Raw genomic sequence first — 25606 nt, forward strand, 5'->3', positions numbered from 1 at the left:
CACAGCTACATTTATTTGCGGAATTTGACACATTTGAAAAAAATATATAATATATAATGTGTTACTTTTGTTCAGGCCACATTTTGTGTGCTCCGGTTTCCCCTCACAGTCCGAAGACATGCAGTCAGGCCAATTGGACACGCTATATTGCCGCTAAGTGTTAGTGTGTGTGTGAGTGCATATGTCTGTCTGTCTGGCCTTTGATGGACTGGCGGCCTGTCCAGGGTGTTTCCTATCTTCTGCCTCATGACCGCTGGGATAGGCTCCAGCTACAGCTGGGCAATATGGCCAGAAATGTTATCCTGATAAAAATGTTCATATCAGTCAAACTCACAGTGTCGAATCATTACTCCTTTCAAGTTTGAAGGCTGATTTTTGCTCCTGGGTGGTTACTTGTGGTTTTAAACTATCCTTTATGATCAGAACACGACAAACACTCACCAAACATATCACTGAGCGCTGTACAACAGTGTTGTAGTTGTGAGGAGCAGTCAATGTGGCTAAAGCCTGTAAAGACGTTAGGATAGAATTTGTGCCAGACTAGTTAAGACTAAAGAGTAGTGCAGGTAGAAATTATACAGTGGTGTGGGACGTCTAGGTTTGGACTAATTTGTAACTACACTACTATTTTAATAAATATGTTGTATTGTTATGCGCTGTTTCTGCTACAGCCCTCGCCTGATGACCGTTCACACAGATATGGCATTTTCCTGCTTGGTTTACAACTACCTCACACATGCCGCATTTGTGCTGCTGAAGCCTGGAATAGTGAGCTTTGTTAGATGCAGCAAGCTGTAAAATATTATTCTAGACTCCAAATTCAAGGTGCAAAATGGGATTGAGAATGAGTGAAGAGGTAAAAACAAACATGAGGAGAGGCTGCAGGAGAGACTAAAACCTGCTTCCATTCTGAAGAAGCAAGTATTTACACAATGAAGAATACTTTTAGTTGCCAGTATAATAATAATAATAATAATAATAATAATAATGGCATCATACCAACAATAGTACTAGCTGTAACAATAATAATAGTTATTATTTTTGCAATATTTTGTTACTGTTATTATTACTGTTGCTATTATGTTTTCTCTTTTTTCTATATTGTAATATCATACTGTTATAGTCTGAATAAAATAAAGTACTATGATATGAATTTGAGTTCATATCGCCACTCCTACTTGAAGAATTGGATAATTTAAGCCATTTTAGATGTGTGCATACATCTGATTAAACTACAGATTGTCTGAATGCCAACTAAACCCAGTAGATTCCATAGTTTTTTTTGTTACTCAAAAACTTCATGATGGACAGACACTTGAGTTTTTTTAATTCCTCCTGAGCAGCCAAGTTGCTAAAACTCCTCTAGTGAAGACTCAGCACACTATCCATGAATCTATTACCTAAAAAACAACAGCTGTGTTCTGGCCCCGTCTTTAAAGGGTATTAAAGGAATGTGACAGGAACAGCGTTTCAAGACGCAGCTGTAAGGGCAGGAACAGCCTTTCTCAAGAAACCATCACCATACAAACTCTCCACAAAAGTTTTCCACAAAAAAGTCTGAAAGTACAGATTTGACAATAAAAAATAAAAAAATAAAAAAAATAATACTGTGACCATGAAGACACTCGACTGAGTTGCCGCATACATTGAAAGGACTTGATATGCAGCAGTGAAACAGCTTCATATGGTGTAAGAAAGACTCTCTGTAATCAACATGTAGACCTTTGGTCGTCAGGAGCTGATGGATGACGAGGCTCCCTCAGAAACTGTAAAACATGTAATACAATTAAAGTTAAACACTTAAGTGCACATGATTAAGAGACGTATAACCCAATAATGTAATGAGATACAAAATAGCAATTCAGCTCTTAACTAGCTCAAAAATGTAATAAAATCCAATAAGCCAATAAAGTAAAACCTGCCCCACAATGTAATACGATGTGTCAAGTGATAATGTGAGAATATTTGTACTGTTAGTGTTGTAACTTATTACATTATTGAAAATTCATTATCATCTATTCGAGAGCAAAGTAAAAAAAAAAAAAAAGATCACCTTTAAAATGTGATAAATTCCCAGTAATAAAAATGATTACATTATCTGTAAAAATATTACTACTTAACTGTAGTGTATAATTGGGTACATGCATTATTATTATATTATTACATTCTTGGGTTGATTACATTTTTAAGTTAAGTTTTTTGGGAAATTATTACAACACCAGAGTTCTACAAGAGAGCTAAATACATAGTCTGTAAGTTCACTTACGGGCGTAGGGGTTCCCAAGCTGGATTTTTGCGTCCTTCCTTTCTTACCAGACTTATTCTGCTTCTTCTTCTTACAAATGAGAAGTCCAACACAGACAATGATGACAATGAGAAGAGCAGCCACCACTGTGCTAAAGATGATGATAACTGATCCTTCATCTGAAATAGAAGAATGTTACATCTCTGTAGACCTTCATGAGCTGCATCATGAATACAATGATTAACAGTAACTTATTTACTAATTTTTACCTTTAGGAAGCAGAATTACCTTTCAGGACTCTGCGTTCAGACACATGCAGCACCACCTCCTTCTCCAGGCTGCTGTGCTGAATGATGCAGGTGTAGTTGTGTTTGTTCAGCTCCTCAGGTGAGACAGTCAGAACGCTCCTCCTCTGGAAGGTTCCATCCTGGTTGGGAAGTGTCTCTCTGAGCTCCACGTCCTCATGCAGATCCTCTCCATTCTTCTGCCAGGAGATCATCACTGCTTTGGGGAAGAAACCTGTAGCATGACACACCACTGGAGAAGAAGAGTCCTTCTGGATCAGAGACACCTCAGGAGATACTGGAGAGAGAGAGAAAGAGAGAGGGAGAGAGAGAAAGAAAGAGAGAGAAGAGAGAGGGAGGGAGAGAGAGAGAAAGAGAGAGAGAGATATATGGGGAGGGTTTACATTACACTGTGGAATATTTAGTTTAATTTAATTTAATGAACAATTCAGGGGGTTGAGATTATCTTCATGATTATGCTTCAGCACAACATTTGCACTGATGAGCCTCTAAAACAACCATAGATTTTAAAATACTGGTATACTGCCCCCTAAACAGTGTTGAGGGATTTTTTGGTGTAATCTTGGATGTCGTACATTACACTAACTGATTACAGTGAATTAATGCCAATTCAAGAATTCTGAAGTCAGCTCACCCTCCCTCACACCACTCCTCTTTACATAGCTAGTAGAAGACTGTGCTCATTTTTGAATGCTCAGTTTTAGGGTGTGTGAGGTCACTCAGAGCAAAAGCCAAACACTGGGATAATTTATGGGACTCATTTAAACACTGGGATCAGTACAGCTCAGGTTTTGAAAGGAATGGCTTTCTTGACACTAAATGTTATTGCATGCAATGGGGATGGAAATACAGCTTTTTTATTTATTTTTTAATTGCTATCATGGCTCTTTTAGGTCTACATGGCAAAAGAGACATAAACAGCCAATGTGCCATAAACCAGCAAGTGTTCAGCAGCAAAACTTTCAGCTAACAAAAAGTCACAAACTACAGTTGTACCGACTGCACATACTATGTTTACTGACAGATTAAAAAAAAAACCTTTGTCTCAGTTTTGTTGCAAGTAGGCCTGTCATAGTTATTACATAATTACTTTATTGAAATTATTAATTTTCCACAGTTTCACAATTGTATGTTTATGTCACAACAAACAGGATGGTGCATTTTCTTCCGTCAGGTTGAGCCAAATACATGTAAAAAAGGGAGAAAACACATTTACAGCACTTAGCAGACACTCTTATCCAGAGCAACTTACAATTTGATCATTTTACACAGGTAGGTGAAGGCAGTGTTAGGAGTCTTGCCCAAGGACTCTGATTGGTATAGTGTAGGGTGTTTACCCAGGTGGGGGATTGAACCCCAGTCTGTAGTGTAGAAGGCAAAGGTGTTACCCATTATACTATACAACCATTTTTTCAGAGAGGTTATCAAATTATTAGACGTCTTTGCAAAACAATTAGTAAACTTCTGGTATGGCACCTTTAGGGGGCAGCGGTGAGTAATCTTACTTTAGCTCTGTATCTGTTGCCAGCTGACAGCCAGAAAGTAAGATATCTAATCAGCCAATCTACTTTAGGTTTGTACTTTAATAGTTGCATACAATGAACAAAATAAAACAAATTGTTAATCACAATTATTTATATGCCAATTAATCATTAGCTAAAATGTAATGATTGTGACAGGCCTAGTTGCAGGATACCATGCAGGCTAACTTATTCATAAATGCGTTGATAACCAGCTCATGGAGGCATGACTAGCTAACATGAGAGTAGAATCTGACCCTAAACAGCCGCTGTGAAGCTGCTACAAGGATGTGAGAATTTTCAGGCTCAAGTTTGCTTTCGGAATCGTCTTCTTTTGACTCATACATATAGATAGATGTTTCAGGTAAGTCTCAACTTTTTTTAGACACTCGATGGAGCATCTTTTCTTTGTGTGTTTTTAAGTCCGACAGAGCGAATGCAGCGTCCTAATACATTAAAGCTGCATTGTGACACTGCGTTAGCTTCTAATGAATATGCAATGCACTGAGGTACCAGCCCACACAACACAGTGGCACAAGGAACTGTATAACATGATATATTTAGGCAATTATATGAAAAATAATTATTTTTTATAAATATTAAAACTGTGCTGGGTCTTTAAGAAGCAGAGGCTGGAGTTACAGTAGCAGTACTGTACCTTTCCTCTCCAGAGTGGATCTGCCGTATTCCACATACTTCCTTAAATAGTCGACACAGTCATTGTCCAGATAGTGCTTCCTGAAATTTGGATCTCCAGCAGGCTCCCACTTCAGTTTGGTACTAACTGCTTTCTGATGAGCTGCAGTCCAGCTTAACGTTCTCATATCCAGAATGAGGAAGTCTTCTCCATCATAACCAAACTGAAAATATCCTGTAACAGTGCCATTTTCACCCAGCTCACAGCCAGACCTCCTCTGTAACGTGTGAACCCCTACAGAGACACACAAGAACATGAACATGTCATACAGACCGCCTGGTGGGAGTCCTTACACTCAAATAACATTCAACATATCGTCGCTGTCAGGACAGAACGTTGTATCTCAGTTTTTCATTTTTGAAACTGTTCTTTACATTGTGTCACAATCTCATGATAAATGGACCGATAGAAATGGTCCAAAATTACTTGGAATAAATAATTCCTCCACAACTTCCACTAAAAACATGAATTTTTTCCCCCATCTCATGTAAATTTACCTTTTTTGGTGAGGTTTTGGTCTGACAGCGACACTATGCATACTGGGGTTTATGGGCTACTGTGTGCTGAGAGAAAACAAATACGAATTTAACGTATTTAAATAGAAAAATTTTCCTGTTTTTGGTGGCCTGTCCCTGGCTGGAGCTGTCCTCGGAAATGCAAATTAAAAACACACCGGAAAGTCCTAAGAAAGACCTGCAGCAGACAGGCAGATGTCTTGCATTGTGCTTATTTTGGCCAACAGAGGGGGCTGCTACTGCTATCTACTGACCACTTACACTACTTGCTTGTCTACCACCACAAATGTCTCTTAAAGTCATGAGGTAACGCTGGGGTTTAAAAGCAGGGGTGGGACTTGAATCTTACTACCAGCTAATAGGTATAGATCTGATTTGTATAGACATACAGTCTACTTGAATGTAGCAACCATGCAATCTACAAATAGCACATCATTTTTTTAACCTGCGTTACTTTTTGAGCCATCCATATATTATATATGGCTGTGTTGGTAGCAGCCGTCTCTGTCTCTCCAGAACTGGAGCCACCCAGACGTGTGTTGAGGGTCTGGCTTTTGGGCTTTAGCCACAGGTCACAGTTCACCATAGCTTCACTCATTATACTAAGCTACTGTATGATTTCCTCACACAATTTACAAAGTTACTTAGTTCCCAGTTTTATCAGGCAGCCTTCACCATGGTTTATTACAGTACAGCAGTTATCATAGTCAAAATACATGAAACTGGAACTTTCCACTCTTTATTACTTAGATAAAAACATTGGATATTTTAACGATATATTGACCGCCGAACTGGAAATGTCGCCAGTTTTCATTTCAGAAATCTGGTAACCTTAATTTAATCACTTTGTTATGTTTGTCTTTACTGGTATGATCTTTAATTAAAGCATTCACTCACCGTCTGTCTGATTAAACCGCTTCATTAAAATATCCAGATTAGCCCTAAAGATCTCTTGAGCTCCTTCCTGCTTCTGTGTCTCTCTGTTCCAGTACTTTTCACCCTCATTCTTCTTCATCCACTCCGTCTTTGGAATCATCTTACTGATGTTGCTGTCATAGTACACAAACTGCTCCCCGTCCACCAGACCAACCACAGTGTATTCTGGGAAATGTATTCTTGACGTGGTTGCAGTGATGATGTATTGGAGGGAGTGAGACGCTGTTGAGACAAAAAAGTCAATACTGTAAATGGTTACCACTGTTAGGGCATGGAACATTATCATATAAAGGCATGGGCAATGATGATCAGATGATCTGTCTAAGTTTACTTTGAAAATCTGGCTTGGAGGAAGGAAAAGAACCATAGGAGGGAATTACGGGGAGGGACAAGGGAGTCCTGACCCCCCTTCCTAGGAAAAACAGAGAGTTATCCTCCCTCAATATATAATTGTAAACATAACTGTGTAATATTAAATAACATAATAATATGCATTGAAAGAACTTGTGTTAATTACAGACGCAAAACACTCACTCACTCATCATCTAATCATAAATAGTGCCACCTACAGGCCATTCTTGGTACTGCCGGTTGAACATGCAAAAACCTGTCTGTAGGTTATTGGACTGATGAGGAACACTGCTATAATTATTATTATTACTACTATTAATACAATTACTTAAAATATCTGAACATGTTGGTACAACCCTGAAGTTATTTAACTATCAATTATCCAATGTATATATAAGTGTTTCTTCTATATATATTTCATACAGCAGTTCTTTTGGCAGCACCTTTGGTGACCCCCCAGAAACTTTTTCATTGCTCTTGAGACATTTTTTATTTATTGTCCCCCTCAACAGTGAAATTAAATATCCGCCCAGGCCTTGAACTCAATATATCTTTGCCAGAGACACCCGAGAGATTCATCATTTGACATTCTGTTGTCTGATAAAGCTAAAACTGAACATGACATTTGCACAGAAACGTCCTGTAGAACAAAAATCTGCAAAATCAACGAGACTTGTAATATCATTCATCTTCCAGCAGGATATTGAGCCTCATTTACCAACCATTCTTAACAAGAAATTTCTTCTTAAAACCTACTGACAGAGTCTTTACTAAGATTCTGACATTCACCACTGTTTTCTTATTTGGGATGTGTAGAACAGAATCTACACATTCAAGAGCACAGAATTAAACGGTTCTGCGCTTTAAGAACACGTCATGAAACCTGGATCTGACCCCGTTCATCATTTTCTGAGATTCTCTGGGGGACACAAAGTTTTACAATTTCCAGGTATTACTGATTTCACTTATTTGGCCTTTTTTCAATCCGTTGTAAATGAACTTAAATAAATAACTTTGAAATTAAGTCAAATATATTTCGTAATGCATGAGATGAGTTAAATCAACGGTGCCAGTTTTAGCTAACATTAGATATGATATGATGTTTTATATTGGTAATGAAATACCAACACTGGGAATGAACCGGTGGGCTATCAGCTGGCTACCATTAGTTAGCTAACGCTAATGTTAGGTAAGGCAAACATTAGCTTTGTTGGTTAGTTAGCTAAAATTACTTGAGGCAAAAGTTGGAAACTGGATATTCATCCATAAACACGAGGCAGACAGACGAGACTTACAACTAACGGCTGGGTTAATAAATGGTGTGGTCTATTTTATACTAACATACAGTAGAAGACTTTCAAAGACCCTCTCACACCTGAAGACAATATCAGAGCTTTTAGTCACAGACTATGATTTTACAAAGACTGGGGATCCTGCAGTGTCACTATTGGAAAGACTGCAACTAGATTTTTTATATTATGAGTATATTTCCCATCATGCACCTGGAAATTAACAAGCAGAGAAACCCTTTTTCCTTCTTCACTCTAAAGTAGCACAAATGGAAAGACGCGTTGGCTGAGCATGTAAAGATCTGAGACTCAGCCCAGTTCACTGTAGAGCTGTTTACTCTGGCAGATCATCACCCAAAATCTTTTATTTAACCTGTAAAATGTGCAGCTACTTTTTAATTTGATATAAAGATTCACACATCAACACAACCTGCAGCGATTCAGCATCGTTTACTGGACATTATGAACTAAACCATAAAAAACCAACAAACAAAATAAGAAATCACCGTAACAGACAAAAAAAAAAAACGATGCTTCTTCAGTAGTGCTGTTATTAAAGTCCTCTGCACGCGTCCCTACATCACTGCTACACTCAGAGAGCCTGGAACAGTAAAGCAGCCAGCTTCAACTTTTAGATTAGAATGATTACTGAATTAAAGTGGAGCAGATTTGCCTTTTTTAGAGATTTCAGGCTCTCGCGCATCTCTCCCTCCCTCTCTCGCGCGCGCATGCGCTCGCCCTCGCCCGGCTCTGGCCCGTCAGTATTTGCATGAGCCGATTAAAAACTTACGATAATATTAAACACGGCTGCTTTTGTCGCAGCGTCGCGACGAGAAAAAGACTGACCTAAGACGGCCGTCCTGACCACCTCACACTAACCGATCGAGGTGGAGCGAGCGCGACTCAACTCCAGCAAGACTCTCATGATTTTATTAAAATACAGCCGTTATAATATTTACAGCTGCAGGTAAGAGGAGATGTAAGTGTGTTTAGCCCCCTGTTGTTTGTGCCACTTCGGGAGGCCCATGTCTGTATTCAGACTGTATTTGGGGCGCCGTCTTCTGACCCGTCAGTTCATCTGTAAACACAAACTGCGCGGCGCGCGGCTCCCTCAACGGCCCATCAGCTTCACTACAGTGACGCGCTTCTTCAGAACAGGCGGTCATTCAGCTTCATTAAGTCTGGTACAGCATAAAACCCAGCAAAATCATTTTAAATGTAGTTTTTATTTGTTTCCTTCTTCATCGTGTATGTTGTCTTAGTTTATTCTTCAAAATAAGGACTTCTCGCGTTTAAACTCTCTCCGCAGTAGCTGACGGTGGGGCTGCTTCACTTCTGTAATTCATATGAACACTATTTACTCCGAATACATTCGACATTACCGACTCAAACACAATAGTTTTACCAGTATTAACTACATTTTAGTTCAGTCTGTTCTGTTTGCATTTATCGCTGCTTCTACTGGATCCGTTTACCACCCCCGGAAACTCTGATGTTTACAAACACGGCTCCGGCGTGCAGGTCGGTCTGCGCTGCATTAGGAGCTCCGCTGAACTTACCCGCTTCGACGCTGAGCAGCAGTAAAAGAAGCCATTTCTTCACATCATGTCTGCAATCCATTAACCAGCGCTGAGGTTTGTCATTTTGTATATGTAATATTTCTTTATAGAAATATTACATATACAAAATAACATTAGAAATCGTACACATCTTCTACCTTCACTTCTTCTGTGAGGAAATGGGTTGCCAGAAAATGCCCCTCTGATGTATTGACTGTACTATAAATGTACTGACTGTATTATATATATTCTCCAAAATACATATTCATATATACAGAAAAGTGGGACATTTGCTGTAACACTTCGATATGGATTCACAGGTTCTATAGGAGCTGGTTAGTGAGAATAAGACAGTGGAGAGCTGCTTCACTAAACTGGTGAAAATGAAGAGCCTGATGGTTTAATTACCGTGTAAATGTGCAGAGCACTACTTTATTAACATCTCTACTTCTATACACTCTAACAGACATGTTACTTAGTTCTTTCTACAGTTTTAATGCATTTTCACATTTTCGTCTGTAAAGTGTATATTAGCGTAAACATGGCAACCCGTCCAGCACAGCCCTGAGACATGAAAAAAATTGAGCAGCCAATGAAAAAAGCTAAGCGTGTGGCGTCAGCAGTTGCCAAGATGAAGTTGATGTTCGAGGTTTTCAGGGCCTGCAGTCTCACTCTGCAGGAGGGTCGATTATAACTTGGTAATAAACAGTGCATCCTTGGACAAAGAATGAATAACACAGCGTTTAATGTTTAAGTCTTTATTATTAGTATAAATAGTACATTTCTTGTTGTAGACGTTAATTACAGTAATACTTTAAAGTAATCAACTTAGAATTAGAAATATTAGCAAACTAACGCCAGAGAGAGCTAAAAGTAAAGACCAACATCAATACATTAATAATAATAATAAAAATACATAACTAAAATCAATCAATAAATAATGTAGGTGCATTTGTGGTAGTTCTGTAAAGGGAGATGAATGACCGGTACTATTTTCCATTCATACTATCCCTTTACAATAATCCAATTCGATCAAAAACAGGTAGTTTCATAACAGAAAAGACTACATTATTGCACCAACATTAATTATTAGTTTTCTTTTCTCCATTCACATTCAACTCTCATTAACTTAAAGGGCAACCCCACCGATGTTTCAAAATTCCCCCCTAATTCAATGGTCAAGATATAAGCAGAGTCTGGTTCCTATCACCACCACTGTGAACAGTTCCGACTCAGTAAGTTTCTCTAGAACAGAGCATTTCACACCAAACCACTCTCAACGACTTTATTTACAACTTACTTGTAGAAATTTTGAAAAATCGGTGGAGTTCCCCTTTAAATACAGCTACAATCACGTGTAAAATGTTGTTTTAATAACTTTAATCCGACGTTTTGAAGCATGTAGGTCCCCTCAGTGACATTATTACCTTTTACCTCATCGTAAATGGCCACACACACTAGTTCACTATATCTAATCAGGCTAGGTGTGTAAAGACCCTCGTGGTCTCTCGCTAACCGTGGACGGTTTGTGCGTTTCGCCGTTCCGCAAACACATTTAACTACACACAGAGCGCTTTTCTAACTACGGCTATACCCTGGATTCACCTGGATCCCGAAGCAGTATTCGTTTTCAGTGTTTTTACCTGTAGAGAGAGACAGATAAAGGACAGACTTTCTCCACTCTGCGGTCTCCTCTGCGTCTTCAAGGTCACTGGGCAGAACACGGCCACACTTTCAGACCCGCCCTATCAGCTCCGTACAAGCGCGCCTCTAGTGGTTCTCTAGCGCCTCTGGTGGTTCACTTCAGAATTGCAGCCACACTTTCCTGCCCTTAGAGAGAATTTTAACGTGATGTTTTTGTTTATTTGTACACAGTATAGTAACTCTGCCTTCATGTGCAAGTGAGGCGCTAGTTTTGTACGAGGAAGAACTCGTTAACCTACATTGAGGGTTCAGGTGTTTTTTGTGACAGATAAACAGAACGCTGAGGTTTGAAATAGGTGTTTATTAGCTTGCTGGTATCAGTTTTGGCCTGTTTTACTCGTGTTTTGAACTCATACACTCTCGTAGGCATCTGTACGTATGTCTCCCACGCTCTCCATGTTACACGTGACATCATATCCGGGGCTGAGAGCGGTAGCCAGAGAACTTGTAGAGATGTCCTCCGTAATGTCTTCGGGTTTCTCAGACGCTAGAGGGCGCTCCCGAGCGAGTCCAAAATGAATGGGCTAAGATGGAGCATTTGAGCAAAATCATAGTTTATAAATGCTTCAACATTTTTAATGTAAAATAGTACAGTCATTTCCTGAACGCTGAACAGCATAAAACATTTTAACACCACTTTCGTATTTTTAAGAGCTTTTAAACTCGAGTTATAGGAGTTTAAAACGTACGTTCATGATGTCAGTGTGCTGTAGAAAAAAGGAAACATTCAGGTGAGTTTTCTTTGTTTTTTAGTGAAATACATTCTTCTACTTTCTAAAATTAAAGAAACGTTCTAGGTAAGTGATTAGACACTATTTTAACTTTTCGTTTTTAGCCGTTTTGCTCCATTCACCCCCATTCATTAAGCGCTCACTCGCAGGCGCCCTCTGCTGTTTTGCAGTCATGTTTTTGAAATAACGGGGGAAATAGGAAGTGGCCAGGCTCCTCATAAACCGGCTCTGGTAATTCTCCTCTCTACAAGTTCTCTGCTAGACGCTTCTCCTGTCTGAGGCTGAAACAATCATAAGTAATCGATCATCTTTTCAATCTGGTATATAAAACAATACCCAAAATAAACAGAGTAGCATTTACACATAGAAAAGCGATGTTTTGATAAAAGCTGAAAATCCCAAAATCTTCCTTTACAGCAACTGCAATAGTTATGTTTTTTGTTGTTATATTGTTACATTTGCTTGTTTAACTGGTTACACTTTCTTATTACAGGAGGCTTTTATACTTAAACTCCACACTTCAAACAGAGGTTTAGATTTAAGACACCAGTAAAACAGATAAATGAAATATTAAAATTTTTAATTCTGTGTCATAATTAGTAAACCCAAATACATTTTCTAAATACACCGATGAGCCTAATATGCTGCTGGTCCTCCTAGTGCCACCAAAACAGCTTCAACCCGCCTAGGCATGGACTTATAAGGGTCCCCGTGGTTTCTGGCTCCAAGACATCAGCTGACCAGAACCGTCTGCTCCTCCAGTTGATTTGCTCTAACTGTGTGTAAGTTTATAAGCTCATTCTGAATATGATAAACTGATCTGCTTTAGCTTTACAGTAAATGGATATTGTTCTGAAGGGGGGCAAAATTATTCAAATCATTACTCAGAAAACAGTCAGAGAGAAGGTACATGGGGCTACGTTTATAGTTTCAAGCTATGGAGATAGAGCTGGGCGATATGGCCAAAAATGTTATCACGATAAACAAAATTCATATCGTTCGATATCGATACATATCACGAAAAATGTCAAATCATTATTTCTTTCAAGTTTGAAGGCTGATTTTTGCTCCTGGGTGGTTAATTGCTGTTTTAAACTATCCTTTATGGTCGGAACACGACAAACACTCGCCAAACAGTGGAACATTTCACAGATCTGTCATGGGAGAGTGGGAGAAAGTGTCTGGTGAGCTGTTTTTACCAGCTGGAAAAGCACGGCTATTTTTGTAGTAGTCATAATTTAAGATAGAAAACAGATTATTTTTAGCTGGTGCCGAGCGCTCGGCTACCCCGCTACAAATGACATCACAGTATTCAGACACCAGCTAGCGACGACTGGATTTCTCTATACTATCGTAGTAGTTTAAATGGTGAACCGCAAAATATGAACACCAGACAAGCAGAGTTCTCTTTTTAGGTACGTTTAAACAGAAAGCGGTGCTTTTTTTGTTGTGTTTGATCTACAGTATCATCAATTCACCCCGCTGTGTGAGTGACGTAGTGCTGCTTCAAGTTAGCCAGCTGCTAAAAACAGCTAGCCTGGAAAGCTAGCGCTCTCCCGCTCTCCAATGCCTCACAGCTTCCTCAGTTTACTTTCGTTTAAATCAGGGCTGTAATTTACATGAACCCACTTCTTCTTTCACTTTCGTTGCTTGGGAATGCACTCATACTTAAATATGACTGACTGAGCGCTGTAACAGCGCTGTAGTTGTGAGGATTGTGATTTAACGCTGCTAAAGCTGGTTAGGATGTACAGAAAGAGGTGAGTTCACTGTAGGACAGTACAGTTACACCACTGACCTCGTCACTCACACTCGGTCACAGGAGAACAGATCGCCGGTCGCTCCACTCAAACAGGGAGTGTATAACTCTGCGTTTCAGCCGTTGCTAAAGACTCATCTCACTCGTGGCCCCCTCCCTCTCTAATCATGTAGAAAAACTCGGAAGTGCGCCCTCTCCTGGCGACAGCAGAGTAGTGTCGCTTTCCTTGCAGTAGAAAACGCCACCAAGGCTTTCGCTGAACGTGGAAGTGTGAGAGTGGTGTATTATATCGAACATTTATCGAACCTGTCTTATCGCTCTATCGAGGAAAAGTTAAATCGCGATATTTATCGTTATCGTTTTATCGCTCAGCCCTATATGGAGATCATAAAAAAGAGCTGGGTAAATTCTCACAGCTAAAAGAAAAAAGCTGACCAATATGTACATTTGGACAGAAACAAAAGCATCTGACCAAAATCCCAATGGTGATGGAAAAAAAAGGAGGCTAAACATCAGGATTCAAATACTTTTAATCACAAACATACAATATTATAACGAAAATTTACTTAGAAAGAACTATTACAAATAACATCAACAAAGAGCAGAGGTGGATCACAGACCAGGACAATGAGGCCGGTGCCCAGGGGCCTCTGACTGCCTCAGATCACAAACATCCACAGAAGTAAATATTAGACAAACAAGCCGTCAAATAAACAAAGACATGTTATCTGTTCTCTGCATCATTTTGGTGTTGCTATTAAATAAGTGTTATTTTCTCCAGTATGTTAAATTCAGTAAATAAACAGTAATTGTGAAATAAAATGTGCAGAGCAGTGTTCTCTGCAGAGTAAACCAAAAAAAAACAAGTTAAGTAACAATAACTGAGAATAATAAAAAGAAATATGTGAGTAAAATACAAGAGAGACAGTGGAGAAAGAAAGAGAATTAGACAGCATCACAGGTCCCTCCCCACCAATTCAGCAGTGGATACAACATTTAAACCATTACTAACAGCTGACGGGGCGTCACTAGGCCTCAAAAACACAAGAAGTTGAAAGTGCAACGTGCTGAGTTTTAAAGAGCTGTTTATTTCTTTTTCTCTCTATGTATCTTTTTATCTCTTTCTCTCATGCACACTATAGAGACCTTTACAGTTTTTTTAAATAGTTGGCTCGTCAGCTAGCTGTATAGCCTAGCCACTTTTCTGTACCTCATATAAGAATGTAAATGCGTTCAGAAACATTTTGCATTCAAACATGTTTCAAAACAGTTACACCAGTAGAGGCCTTAGATTAGAGTAGGAGAGGGAGAGACTCAGGGCTGAAGGACCAGGTCCTAATCTGGTATCTAATATTACATCTGTGCCTGCAAACTATTAAAAGACAGATCTACTGTGTGCCAACTTAACTGAATAGACTCAATTTTCCACATTCTACTACTCAAAACATTATTATCAACAGACATTTTGGTTCTCCTGAGGAACCAAGTAGCTAAACCTCTCCTAGTAAAGGCTTACCCCGCCCCTTCCATAAATCTTACAGACAAAACAAACTTGCACCCAGACACAACACCAGCGGTTCAGTCCACAAAGGTGATGTGCTGCTTTTCCAAGGATCAAGCACTCTACAAACACAGTGAATTTCACAGTGATTTTCACAGATTTTCAAGGCCAATTTGCCCCCCTTGAATCAATGCAGAGTCTACATTGTAGCCTACAGAGGTGGCCTACACCGTTGTGACTGTTTACACCTGTACATTGGTGTTTCTGTATAACTCTGCAATTACACCGATTCTATATTTTATGACATCTCTATCACTTCAACACCACACATTCAAAATTGTGCTCTCAGACATGAGTATTTATATCCTAAATGAGTGTTTTTAGGCATCAGTTCACTGGAACTGATGTACTGCAGTGGAAGCCTTGCTACATTCACATTAGCTTAGCCTAGCAGGCTACAGCTTAAAACACTACAGAACAGGTTTGGTCTTATCATTTATACTTGTGATAGCAGAGCACCTGTTACTCTCAACCGAATTTAAACACAGAGGCAAAGAAAAAGAAACCAGACATGCATAGGAGGAAATGCTACCAAGCAGACCAATCAGTTGGGGGAGGTGCACATCAGGCTGCATTGTATGCAGAGTATGCGTAGGGCTTACAGTATCACAGAAGCACAATTTTCCTTCAATCTGAAAATACAGATTAGACAGATGTGCAGTACTACAGAGTTAACATCATCATGATTTTCTATGACCATGAGGACGATTAACTAAGTGACCACATACTGAATGTTGATATGTGACACTGAAATAGCTTCTATATCACCGGATAAGAAAGATTCACTCTGTCAAAGCAGCATGAAGACTCCTGGAGTTGCCTCCAGAGGCTGTAAAACATGAAAAACATTTAATCACTCAAATATTCATGGCAGAACCCAATAATGTTAGAGCACTCAGAAGTGTGATAATATTTAGCACTTAACTATTTCAAAAATGTAATAAAACCCAATAAGATAAAACTTTCTCAGCAATGTAGGATATATCTTTACTGATAAAGTAACAATATTTGTACTGATATTGTAATACTGTATTACATTGTTGGGATTTTAATGCACTTTTAGATTGATCATATATAACACTTCATTACATTGTCAAAAATTTATTATATTTACTTTTTTAATGGATAGATATAATATAATCGGGGAAAAACTGGAAAAAAGTGAAATAAATCCAGTATTGTAACAGAGTATTGCATTATCTCTAAAGAAAATATTACATCATTCTATTACATTATTGGGCACATTAAATTATCATTATATTATCACCTTATTGGGTTTATCTTTTGATCAATACAAAGTCTATACTTTAGGCTCACTTATGTGTTTCAAAGTTTTCTGAAACCTGTTTGAAGCCTGAAAAACAGATGATGGATATGAAATTACTGTACATATAGCTTGTTACAGTTCAGTGTATGCCTTACTTATTGAGCTTGGGCTTTCACTGGACATCGCGGAAATATAAATCACTGTAATGCACTGTAACTGCATACCATTGTCACTGTGTAATGTTCAGTGTACAGTCTACACCATTGTCTCATCATTCAAATGAATCAAAAACAGTATGCCACATCATGTACAGTGTTTAAAGTGAGATTTACATGCAATCGCTGATCTACATTTTCCCTAGAGACGTAAAAAATCTGATTTGTTCAATTTAGCATTTCTGTCATAAAAATGAAAAATGGAACTGAATACAGATTTTGAGAAAAATGCAAACAATTGCTAATGTGATTTCAAAGTGAATTACTTCAGATGAAATATGACTTTTCCCAAAGTAACTGGGCTTTCAGAGAAGGCCCTGAAGGCCCTGATGGTTCTCCACAGTTGTATACCCATTCCCATTAATGATGTGACAATAATTAACATCAATTAAAAATGTGGTACAGTTATAGGCCTGAAGTTAAACTTTCAGTAAAGCTTTAAAATGTGTTAATTTAGATATTTAACTTTACATTTGCCTCCTTTCTCCCTTACCAGACTTACCAGACCAAATGAGAACTCCAAAATGGACAATGCAGATAAGGAGAAGACCAGCCACAACAACAATGATGACCAGGACTAACACACCATCTGAAACACCACAGTGTTACGTCAAGGTAGACTCCATTACCTGCATCATAAATAAAATGAATAAAAGTAACTCAAAGATGACATTTTTACCTAATGGATTTCTGTCTCCTGGCAGGGCTTGAATAGACACCTGCAGCACCATCTCCTTCTCCAGGCTGCTGTGCTGAATGATGCAGGTGTAGTCGTGTTTGTTCAGCTCCTCAGGTGAGACAGTCAGAACGCTCCTCTTCTGGAAGGTTCCGTCCTGGTTGGGTAGCGTCTCTCTGAGCTCCACGTCCTCATGCAGATCCTCTCCATTCTTCTGCCAGGAGATCATCACTGCTTTGGGGAAGAAACCTGTAGCATGACACACCACTGGAGAAGAAGAGTCCTTCTGGAACAGAGACGCCTCAGGAGAGACTGGAGAGGGGATGGTTACATTACACTGTGCCACACTGAATTTATTTAATGAACAATTCATAATATTCACATCTTAGTTTTAAAATACTGTTATACTGTCCAGTAACCAGTGTTATGGAAATACACCTTATTTGGTGTAAACTTTGATGTCATACATTATAGTATGTTCTTATAGTGCACATTTATAAATTTGGAAATCAGCTCACCCTTCCACAAACCACTCTACTTCATGTAGCTAGTATGAGATGGCACGTGTTTTCAAATGCTCAGTTTTGGGGTGCGAGAGGGAGTTTGGTAGTTGTTGAAAATAACTGTGCTGCAGTTAAAATACCAGTACTGTACCTTTCCTCTCCAGAGTGGATCTGCCGTATTCCACATACTTCTTTAAATAGTCGACACAGTCGTTGTCCAGATAGTGCTTCCTGAAATTTGGATCTCCAGCAGCCTCCCACTTGAGTTTGGTACTAACAGCTTTCTGATGAGCTGCAGTCCAGCTTAACGTGCTCCTATCCAGAATGAGGAAGTCTTCTCCATCATAACCAAACTGGAAGTATCCTCTGACAGAGCCATTTTCACCCAGCTCACAGCCAGACCTCCTCTGTAACGTGTGAACCCCTTCAGAGACACACAAGAACATGAATTTTATTATATGGACGCCACATAGTACTGTCTGGTGGGAGTCCTTATACCCAATAATATATGACAGTGTGTTACAGTAGTAAGCAATATCAATAAGTAACACACTATATGGACAAAAGTATTGGGACACCCCTTCTAATGATTGAGTTCAGGCATCCCACTACTAATAGGTGAATAAAATTAATCTCATAGCCATGCAGTCTCCACAGACAGTAGAATGGCAGTAGAATGGGTCGTACTGAAGAGCTCAGTGACTTTAAACATGACACTAAAGATGCCACCTCAGCCACAAGTTAGTTTGTGAAATTTCTGTCCTGCTAGATCTGCCCCTGTCAACTGTAAGTGCTATTATTGTGCAATGGAAGCATCTAGGAACAACAACACCTCAGCCATGAAGCATTAGACCACACAAACTCACAGAGTGGGCCACCAAGTGCTGAAGCGCACAGTGACTGTCCTCTGTTGAATTATCACTAAAGAGTTCCAAATTGCCTCTGGAAGCAACATCAGCAAAAAAACTGAGCTTTAGGAGCTTCACAAAATGGGCTTCCATGGCCGAACAGCTGCACACAAGCCTAATATCAAAATGCACAGTGCCAAGCGTCGGATTCAGTGGTGTAAAACACGCTGCTACTGGACTCTGGAGCAGTGGAAACAGTGGAGTGACGAATCACGCTTCTCTATCTGACAGTCTGATGGATGAGTCTGAGTTTGGCGAATGCCAGGAGGACGTTACCTGCCTGACTGCACTGTGCCAACTGTTTGGTGGAGGAGGGATGATGATATGGGGTTGTTTTTCTGGGTTTGGTCTAGAACCCTTAGTTCCAGTGAAGGGATCTTAATGCTTCAGCAGAAGAAAGCTTCCCAGAAGAGTGGAAGCTGTTATAGCTGCAAAGGGGGACCAACTCCATATTAATGGCTATGGGTTTAGAATGGGGTGACGTAAAAGCTCCTGTAGGTGTGATGTGTAGGTGTCCCAATACTTTTGTCTGTATAGCGTACATACTGGGGTTTACAGACTACTGTGGGTTGTGGGTAAGTCTGAGACATAACTAAAATTTAAATAGTTAAAATAATTGTAATGCAAGGAAGCAATTCAAAACACTTTTCACAGATGGGTTTTAGTCACTTTGTTAAGCTTGTCTTTACTGGTGTGATCTTTAATTGAAGTTTCACTCACGGTCTGTCTGATTAAATCTCTTCATTAAAATATCCAGATTAGCCTTGAAGATCTCTTGAGCTCCGTCCTGCTTCTGTGTCTCTCTGTTCCAGTACTTTTCACCCTCATTCTTCTTCATCCACCCCGTCTTTGGAACCATCTTCTTGATGTTGCTGTCATAGTACACAAACTGCTCTCCATCCACCAGACCAACCACAGTGTATTCTGGGAAATCTCTTCCTGGAGTGGTTGCAGTGATGATGTATTGGAGGGAGTGGGACGCTGTTCAGGCAAAAACCGTCACCGTTGTAAATGGTAACCACTGTTAGGGCATGGAATATTACTGTGTACCGATATGGGCAACGATGATGAGATGTTTAATTTGTCTTTTACTCAACACAAAGCAAAGTGGAAAGAATCTTTCCATGGCAGCTTGAAAGAGTTTACAGCCCACCATTAATGAGACTCAAGACAACAACATGCACATTTTGCAAATCTGGCATGAAAAAGGGAAACAAAAGTATCTAGCCTAGAGACATGTGAGAGGCTCAGGTTTTGTCAGTGACATTCTGTGGTTTGATGAGGCCAAAACAGAACATTTGACATTTGTACGGACACATGCTAGAGCACAACAATCTGCAAACCCAGAGGGACTTGGAATTCAATTCACTTTCCAACAGGACAATGAAACATGCATCAGAAGCTCCACTGGAGCAGCTTAAAACAGAAAGCTAAAGGTGCTGGAGTGACTTTACCAAAATCCAATGTCTGCTTTAATCCCTGGATATGCAAGGGTCATGCTGGGTATGGGCCCCTGTTTTGGGGCCTGTGAATCACCTCAGCTTCTTGAGATATTAATGCATAATAGCATCTGTTTCTTCAATGCAATGCTGGTTGGCCTGCATACCAGCACCCAAAACACAGCATGCTGTCATAACCTAATATGTCTACATATGTTTGTCTTTTTTTTTCATTTTTGACATCATTAGAATTTTTCAGCTGCTTTTTACATTGTGTTCAAATTTCACTGTAAATGGACCAGTAGAGACAGTCCAAAATTACTTATGTAAAAATAAAATAAAATAGCAAAGAACTTTTGCTTTTCATCATCTACAGTACATAATAACATTAAAAGATTCAGAGAATCTGGAGAAATCTCTGTATGTAAGGGACAAGAACAAAAACCAGTAATAGCTGGCTGTGATCTTTGGGCCCTCAGGTGGCACTGCATAAGAAACAGATATGATTCTGTAGTGGAAATCACTGCATGGGCTCAGAAACTCTTCTGAAAACCACTGTCTGTGAAAACAGTTCATCACTGCATCCACAAATGCAAGTTAAAACTCTAAAACACAAAGAATAAGCCAAATATAAACAGGATACAGAAATGCTGCCACCTTCTCTGGTCCTGAGCTCATTTAAAATGGACTGAGGGGAAGTGGAAAAGTGTCCTGTGATCTGACAAATCAAACTTTGAAATCCTTTTTGGAAATCATGGACACTATGTCCATGTCCCAACTTTTTTGGAAATGGGGTTGTAATTATTACTATGTTATCTGTTTGCTTTTAAATATTACATTATTATATTATAATATTACATTACATAAGGTATAAATACATACTTTTCACCTGGAAAAAACTTATTTAAGGTTCACAGCTGGACCTTAAAACCACTGTTGAACCTTTGAGGGAACTTTTACATTGTTTAAACCATGATGAATGAAAAATGCACCTGCACAGAACCTTTATTTCTAACAGTGTATGTTTGAAACCCATATATTGCCATATATCTGATTTCTGTATGGGAAACCAACATATGTTGTGTTTTGTATGCTGCTATGCTGGTCAGCAGCAATGGAAGTTAGTATGCTGGTCACCACCAAAACCAGTTAAGCGGTTATGCTTATATGATGATTTCCACTATAAACCAGCCATGTACAGCGACAAGTCCTGAACTGCTCCAGCCAGGCCTGGCGCCGAAACGAATGAAAACACATGTTTTTAACTGATTATCCATTCCAGAAAACATGAACTTGTTCTTTGAAATTCTATAGCAACAGAATTCTGGACAATAGCCCCCCATTATTGGCTACTGGTTTGAAAGGTCAGTGCAGCGGAGTCAAAGTCCAATGTATTTTAATTTCCTGCCTAATATTAAAAATAATGGCTTCCACTGTTTCCTCATAACAGTGAGAATGCCACAAAAATAGCATTTTTACAGATTTTTTATCCAAACTTGTGAGTTAGTTTATATTCCTGTACCAGCATACAGATCAGTAAGTTCACTAAACTTACCTGCTTCGACGCTGAACAGCAGTAAAAGGAGCCATTTCTTCACACCATGTATGTAATCCATTACCCATTTCTATACAGAAATATTACATATACAGAATGACTTTAGAAAAAATCCATATCTTACTTTCACTTCTTCTGTGAGGAAATGGGTTGCCAGATAATCCCCCCTGTGATGTATGGACTGTACTATAAATGTACTGACTGTATTATATATATTCTCCAAAAATACATATTCATATATACAGAAAAGTGGGAGATTTGCTGTAAGACTTTGATATAAATGTACAGGTTTTTAAAACACTTTTCACTTTTCATGCTTTTTCCCATTTTTCCTCAGTAAGGTGTATATTCTCCTCAACATGGCAACCCACCCAGCACAACCTTGTGACTTTTGTAGCCAGGGAAAAGAAGCTAAATGTGTGGGATCAGCAGTTACTAAGCTGATGCTTTTGGTTTTCACAGAAGTTCCAAGTTTTCAATTCCTTCTTATTACATGTCACTACCGAAACAGTCACTACTGAAACAAGTTTAGTGTTATGATTGTTTTGGTAGTGATAAAATGGAATGATCAATCATTTGTTTTTATAAAATGAACTTAATGAAGGTATAGAGTCACTCAAAGGGAGAATGTTTACTTACACTTTGCCAGTATAATAACTAGATTACATTAAAAATATTCTGTCATAAATTGTAAACCAAAATGCAACAATTTCTAAATACACTGATGTGCTAAAACATTATATCCGCCTGCCAAATATGCTGTCTGTTCTCTGTGCACCACCAAAACCTCTGAAAAAAGACCCCTGAAGGTGCCCTGTGGTACCCAGGGGCCAATTGCTAACCAAGACATTAGCAACAGAATCAAACCAAAGAATCAACTTACAGCGGTACAAATTTAGGACAACCACGCTGTAAAGAATGTACTGTAAAGATACTGTAAATCACTGACTACTAGTTACTTTCACAGTAATTTACTGAATCATATTAACAGTAAATAAGAGTAAAATAACAGTTGTGTACAGTGACTGCACAGCCACCTGCGTCACAACATTGCTGTGACGGAGCTATAATTAAAATATGGCATATTTTCAACAACTGTAAATGTAATGCAATTTAGTAGCCATTTATTTATTCTAAATCTTTACATTTTCTTTCACACCTATGAAAATATTTTTTTAAATAAGGAAAGTAAAAGATAACTAATATCAATACAATGTCAATGAACATATTCACAGTCTATATGCACAATAGTATGCATTCTTTAATGCAAATACACAATTTACAGTTTAAGCTTGTGTTTAATCTGCACAAACTTGACCAAAAACCTACATCTGGCAATATTAATAAACAATAGTTGTTTTTTCAACATGTCAATGTTCAAAGCTTTAAACAAAATCAATTGAAAAACAAATTGGCAGAATAAAAACAATGTTTCTTTTTTATTTTTACATATTTTCACCTTTTTATGATGATGTGCGCTTATACAACATAAACATCACAGTAATTTGCAGTGTTATTACAGAAAACTTAATCTTAAGATTAATTAATTTTACAATAAAATGGTGAATTTGACAGAATGTTTAAACAAAACCATGTTGAACTTAAGTGTATTATTTAGAACTAGAAGCAACTGCTTTTAAAATTTGCTTTAGTACATTTTAAATGCAATATAATTCAAACTAGCAATTAAATATCAGCTCATCCAACAGTATACACTTAAAATGTGTTCACTCAAGAGCTCAAAAGCACAACGAAATGCATTTAATATATATTTAACCACAATATATTTAATGACAATTTAAATACACTTACATTGCCATAAGTAACACACTGAATATGTACTAAAGCATAAAGTATGTATTTTCATATTTAATACACTTTTGAAAAGAGCACTCAAATGCATTTTTCTTTAACAAGGGGGTGCAGAAGATACTGATACTGACTTTTCTAACAGATCTACATTAGTTTGGCTCTTGTTTAAGCCACACCCACCTATAAACTATAGCAGAATGTTTTTTGAAGTTAGTTTCCTCCTGGTAACAGTACAGAGATGGTTGTGGCTCTGCTGCTCTGTGTTGTGGGTGAGTGTTAGTATTTCATTTAACTCCCTGTTAAACAGATGAAGAAGTAATTACACAGTCATCTGGCTGAGTTGTATAGCTGTGTAGTTGTACAGCTGTGTAGTTGTATAACTGTGCAGTTGTATAGCTGTGTAGTTGTACAGTTGTGTAGTTGACAAGGCCTGAAAACTCCTCAGAGCTGTAAAGGCTCTATGAGTTATTCATCTTATTCAGTGGAATATTTAACAGATTCGTCAGCTGAAACAGTGTTTAACTGTGTTTGTGTGTGTTGTGTGTTGCAGGTCTACTCTCAGTGTCTGGGGGCTCTCAGACCACCTTAATCTTGGAGGCAGAACCTGGAGATGATGTCACTCTTCAGTGCCCCTGCAACCTCACATATACATCATCCCCTATACACTGGTTCAGGCAGATAAATACTTCTGCGCCAGAATTCCTTATTCTCATATATTACCCAGCACAGATTGAAACATATTCCGAGGATGTTGTATCGAAAGGTCTGGTGAGAATGACGGCGTTTGTGAACAAATCCATGATTGTTTATCTGATGATAAATGAAGTGGATTCCGCTGATTCAGGACTCTATTTCTGCGGCATTCAGAGGATGCATGGCCACATCACCTTCAGCAGTGCAACACTTCTACAAGTTAAAGGTAATTCAGACTGGTTACCTTAGATCTTGTAAATAACATTTACACTACATGTTCAGTTAAAAAGACTGATCTCTATAAAGCAGAACTAAGGAACATTGAATTCAATCATGTAAATGTATTCATTGTTTTTTCACTGTTTGTAGAGCGAAAGGAAACACTGAGATCAAAAGGTTGGTCATGTTTGATTCTGTGTTTATTCTGTCTTGTTGTTTGTTGTTTATCACTGCTGAACACTTACAGCTCTGCTTACTATGCTGAAGTACTTACAGTACGTTCAGTTCTTATTCTGAGAACACCTTCCAACAACCACAGAACAAAGCATGTGAACCCTTTCTAATGCTGGAACTCGCATGAAGGTTCATGAGAAAGTGGTGTTCATAGAGAAGAGCTTGTGTGATTGTGTGTAGTTTTAACTGCACATTTGAGGTTTTAAAAATCCAGAAATGTGTTTTCTATCTAGATGATGAAGCAGAAGAAACAGAAGGCCACTCTTTCAATATCTTCTTCATCTTGACTGTGATCTTTGGTGTTGCGACTGTGGTACTCATTGCTGTACTAATCTTATTAATAGGCAGAAAATAATAACATAGAAGGTAAAGTATTGTTATTATTTTGATGGCTAATTCATACAAACTCAATTCCAAAAATGTTGGGACTGTATGTGAAATGTAAATCAGAAAGAGGTTTTTGTAAATCCACTTTCATCTGTACTTAAATATAAACAGTACAAAGACAAGATATTTAATGTTTTATCTGGCCAATTACCTCATCACCTTATCACCGTATTAATTTTTATAAAACATACATTCAGTCTGAAACTGATGCCCACAACACAATCCAAAAAAGTTGGGACAGGAGGGATTTAAAGCTAGAAAAATTGTGAAAAGTTCATAAAATAATGGATGTTGTGTTCTCTGGGCCTAAGAAGTAAAAGACTCATTTTTATTAGCATTTTACACACTGTCCCAACGTGGAATTGGGTTTGTATAATAATGGGTCCTTTTCTTCTTTATTTTTTAATAATAATATTGCATGTTATTTATACATGATGTACAGACTCTGTATTGAGGTATTGGATATGGAGAATGTTTAAATGGAATTACAAAAAAGAGAAGAGAAGCACCTTAAATATGCTTTTAG

General features: G+C 38.4%; 3 protein-coding genes and 1 long non-coding RNA gene across 6 annotated transcripts in view; 2 read left to right on the forward strand and 2 right to left on the reverse strand.

The window, feature by feature from the left end:
- LOC118827783 (class I histocompatibility antigen, F10 alpha chain-like) lies at nucleotides 1-9616 on the reverse strand. The gene is made up of 6 exons (XM_036599254.1): nucleotides 9418-9616; nucleotides 6180-6440; nucleotides 4729-5001; nucleotides 2534-2827; nucleotides 2267-2424; nucleotides 1-1766 (listed from the first exon to the last, which is right to left on the reverse strand). Exons 1-6 carry the CDS (start codon nucleotides 9476-9478, stop codon nucleotides 1710-1712), a joined length of 1104 nt encoding a protein of 367 aa, XP_036455147.1. The 5' UTR covers nucleotides 9479-9616; the 3' UTR covers nucleotides 1-1709.
- On the forward strand, nucleotides 8650-17649 carry LOC118796665. The gene is made up of 3 exons (XR_005005903.1): nucleotides 8650-8825; nucleotides 17151-17269; nucleotides 17359-17649. It is a non-coding gene; the product is annotated as an uncharacterized LOC118796665 (long non-coding RNA).
- Nucleotides 14124-21861, reverse strand: LOC118827787 (H-2 class I histocompatibility antigen, Q9 alpha chain-like). Its single transcript, XM_036599259.1, has 6 exons — nucleotides 21736-21861; nucleotides 19462-19722; nucleotides 17985-18257; nucleotides 17334-17642; nucleotides 17157-17243; nucleotides 14124-16001 (listed from the first exon to the last, which is right to left on the reverse strand). Exons 1-6 carry the CDS (start codon nucleotides 21794-21796, stop codon nucleotides 15955-15957), a joined length of 1038 nt encoding a protein of 345 aa, XP_036455152.1. The 5' UTR covers nucleotides 21797-21861; the 3' UTR covers nucleotides 14124-15954.
- LOC118827800 overlaps nucleotides 19672-25606 on the forward strand; it is a 12106-nt gene continuing 6171 nt past the window's right edge. Inside the window, exons 1-4 of one of the 3 annotated variants that reach the window (XM_036599274.1) lie at nucleotides 19672-19755; nucleotides 24098-24466; nucleotides 24610-24636; nucleotides 24927-25059. In XM_036599274.1, the coding sequence (XP_036455167.1) occupies nucleotides 19698-19755; nucleotides 24098-24466; nucleotides 24610-24636; nucleotides 24927-25048 (576 nt within the window). In that variant the 5' untranslated portion in view covers nucleotides 19672-19697 and the 3' untranslated portion in view covers nucleotides 25049-25059. Of the gene's footprint in view, nucleotides 19756-23781; nucleotides 23817-24097; nucleotides 24467-24609; nucleotides 24637-24926; nucleotides 25060-25606 lie in introns of those variants that run through there. The other 2 variants (XM_036599273.1, XM_036599275.1) reach the window with 2 other exon arrangements.

The sequence above is a fragment of the Colossoma macropomum genome, unplaced genomic scaffold, assembly GCF_904425465.1.
Source record: "Colossoma macropomum unplaced genomic scaffold, Colossoma_macropomum, whole genome shotgun sequence".
NCBI lineage: Eukaryota > Metazoa > Chordata > Actinopteri > Characiformes > Serrasalmidae > Colossoma > Colossoma macropomum.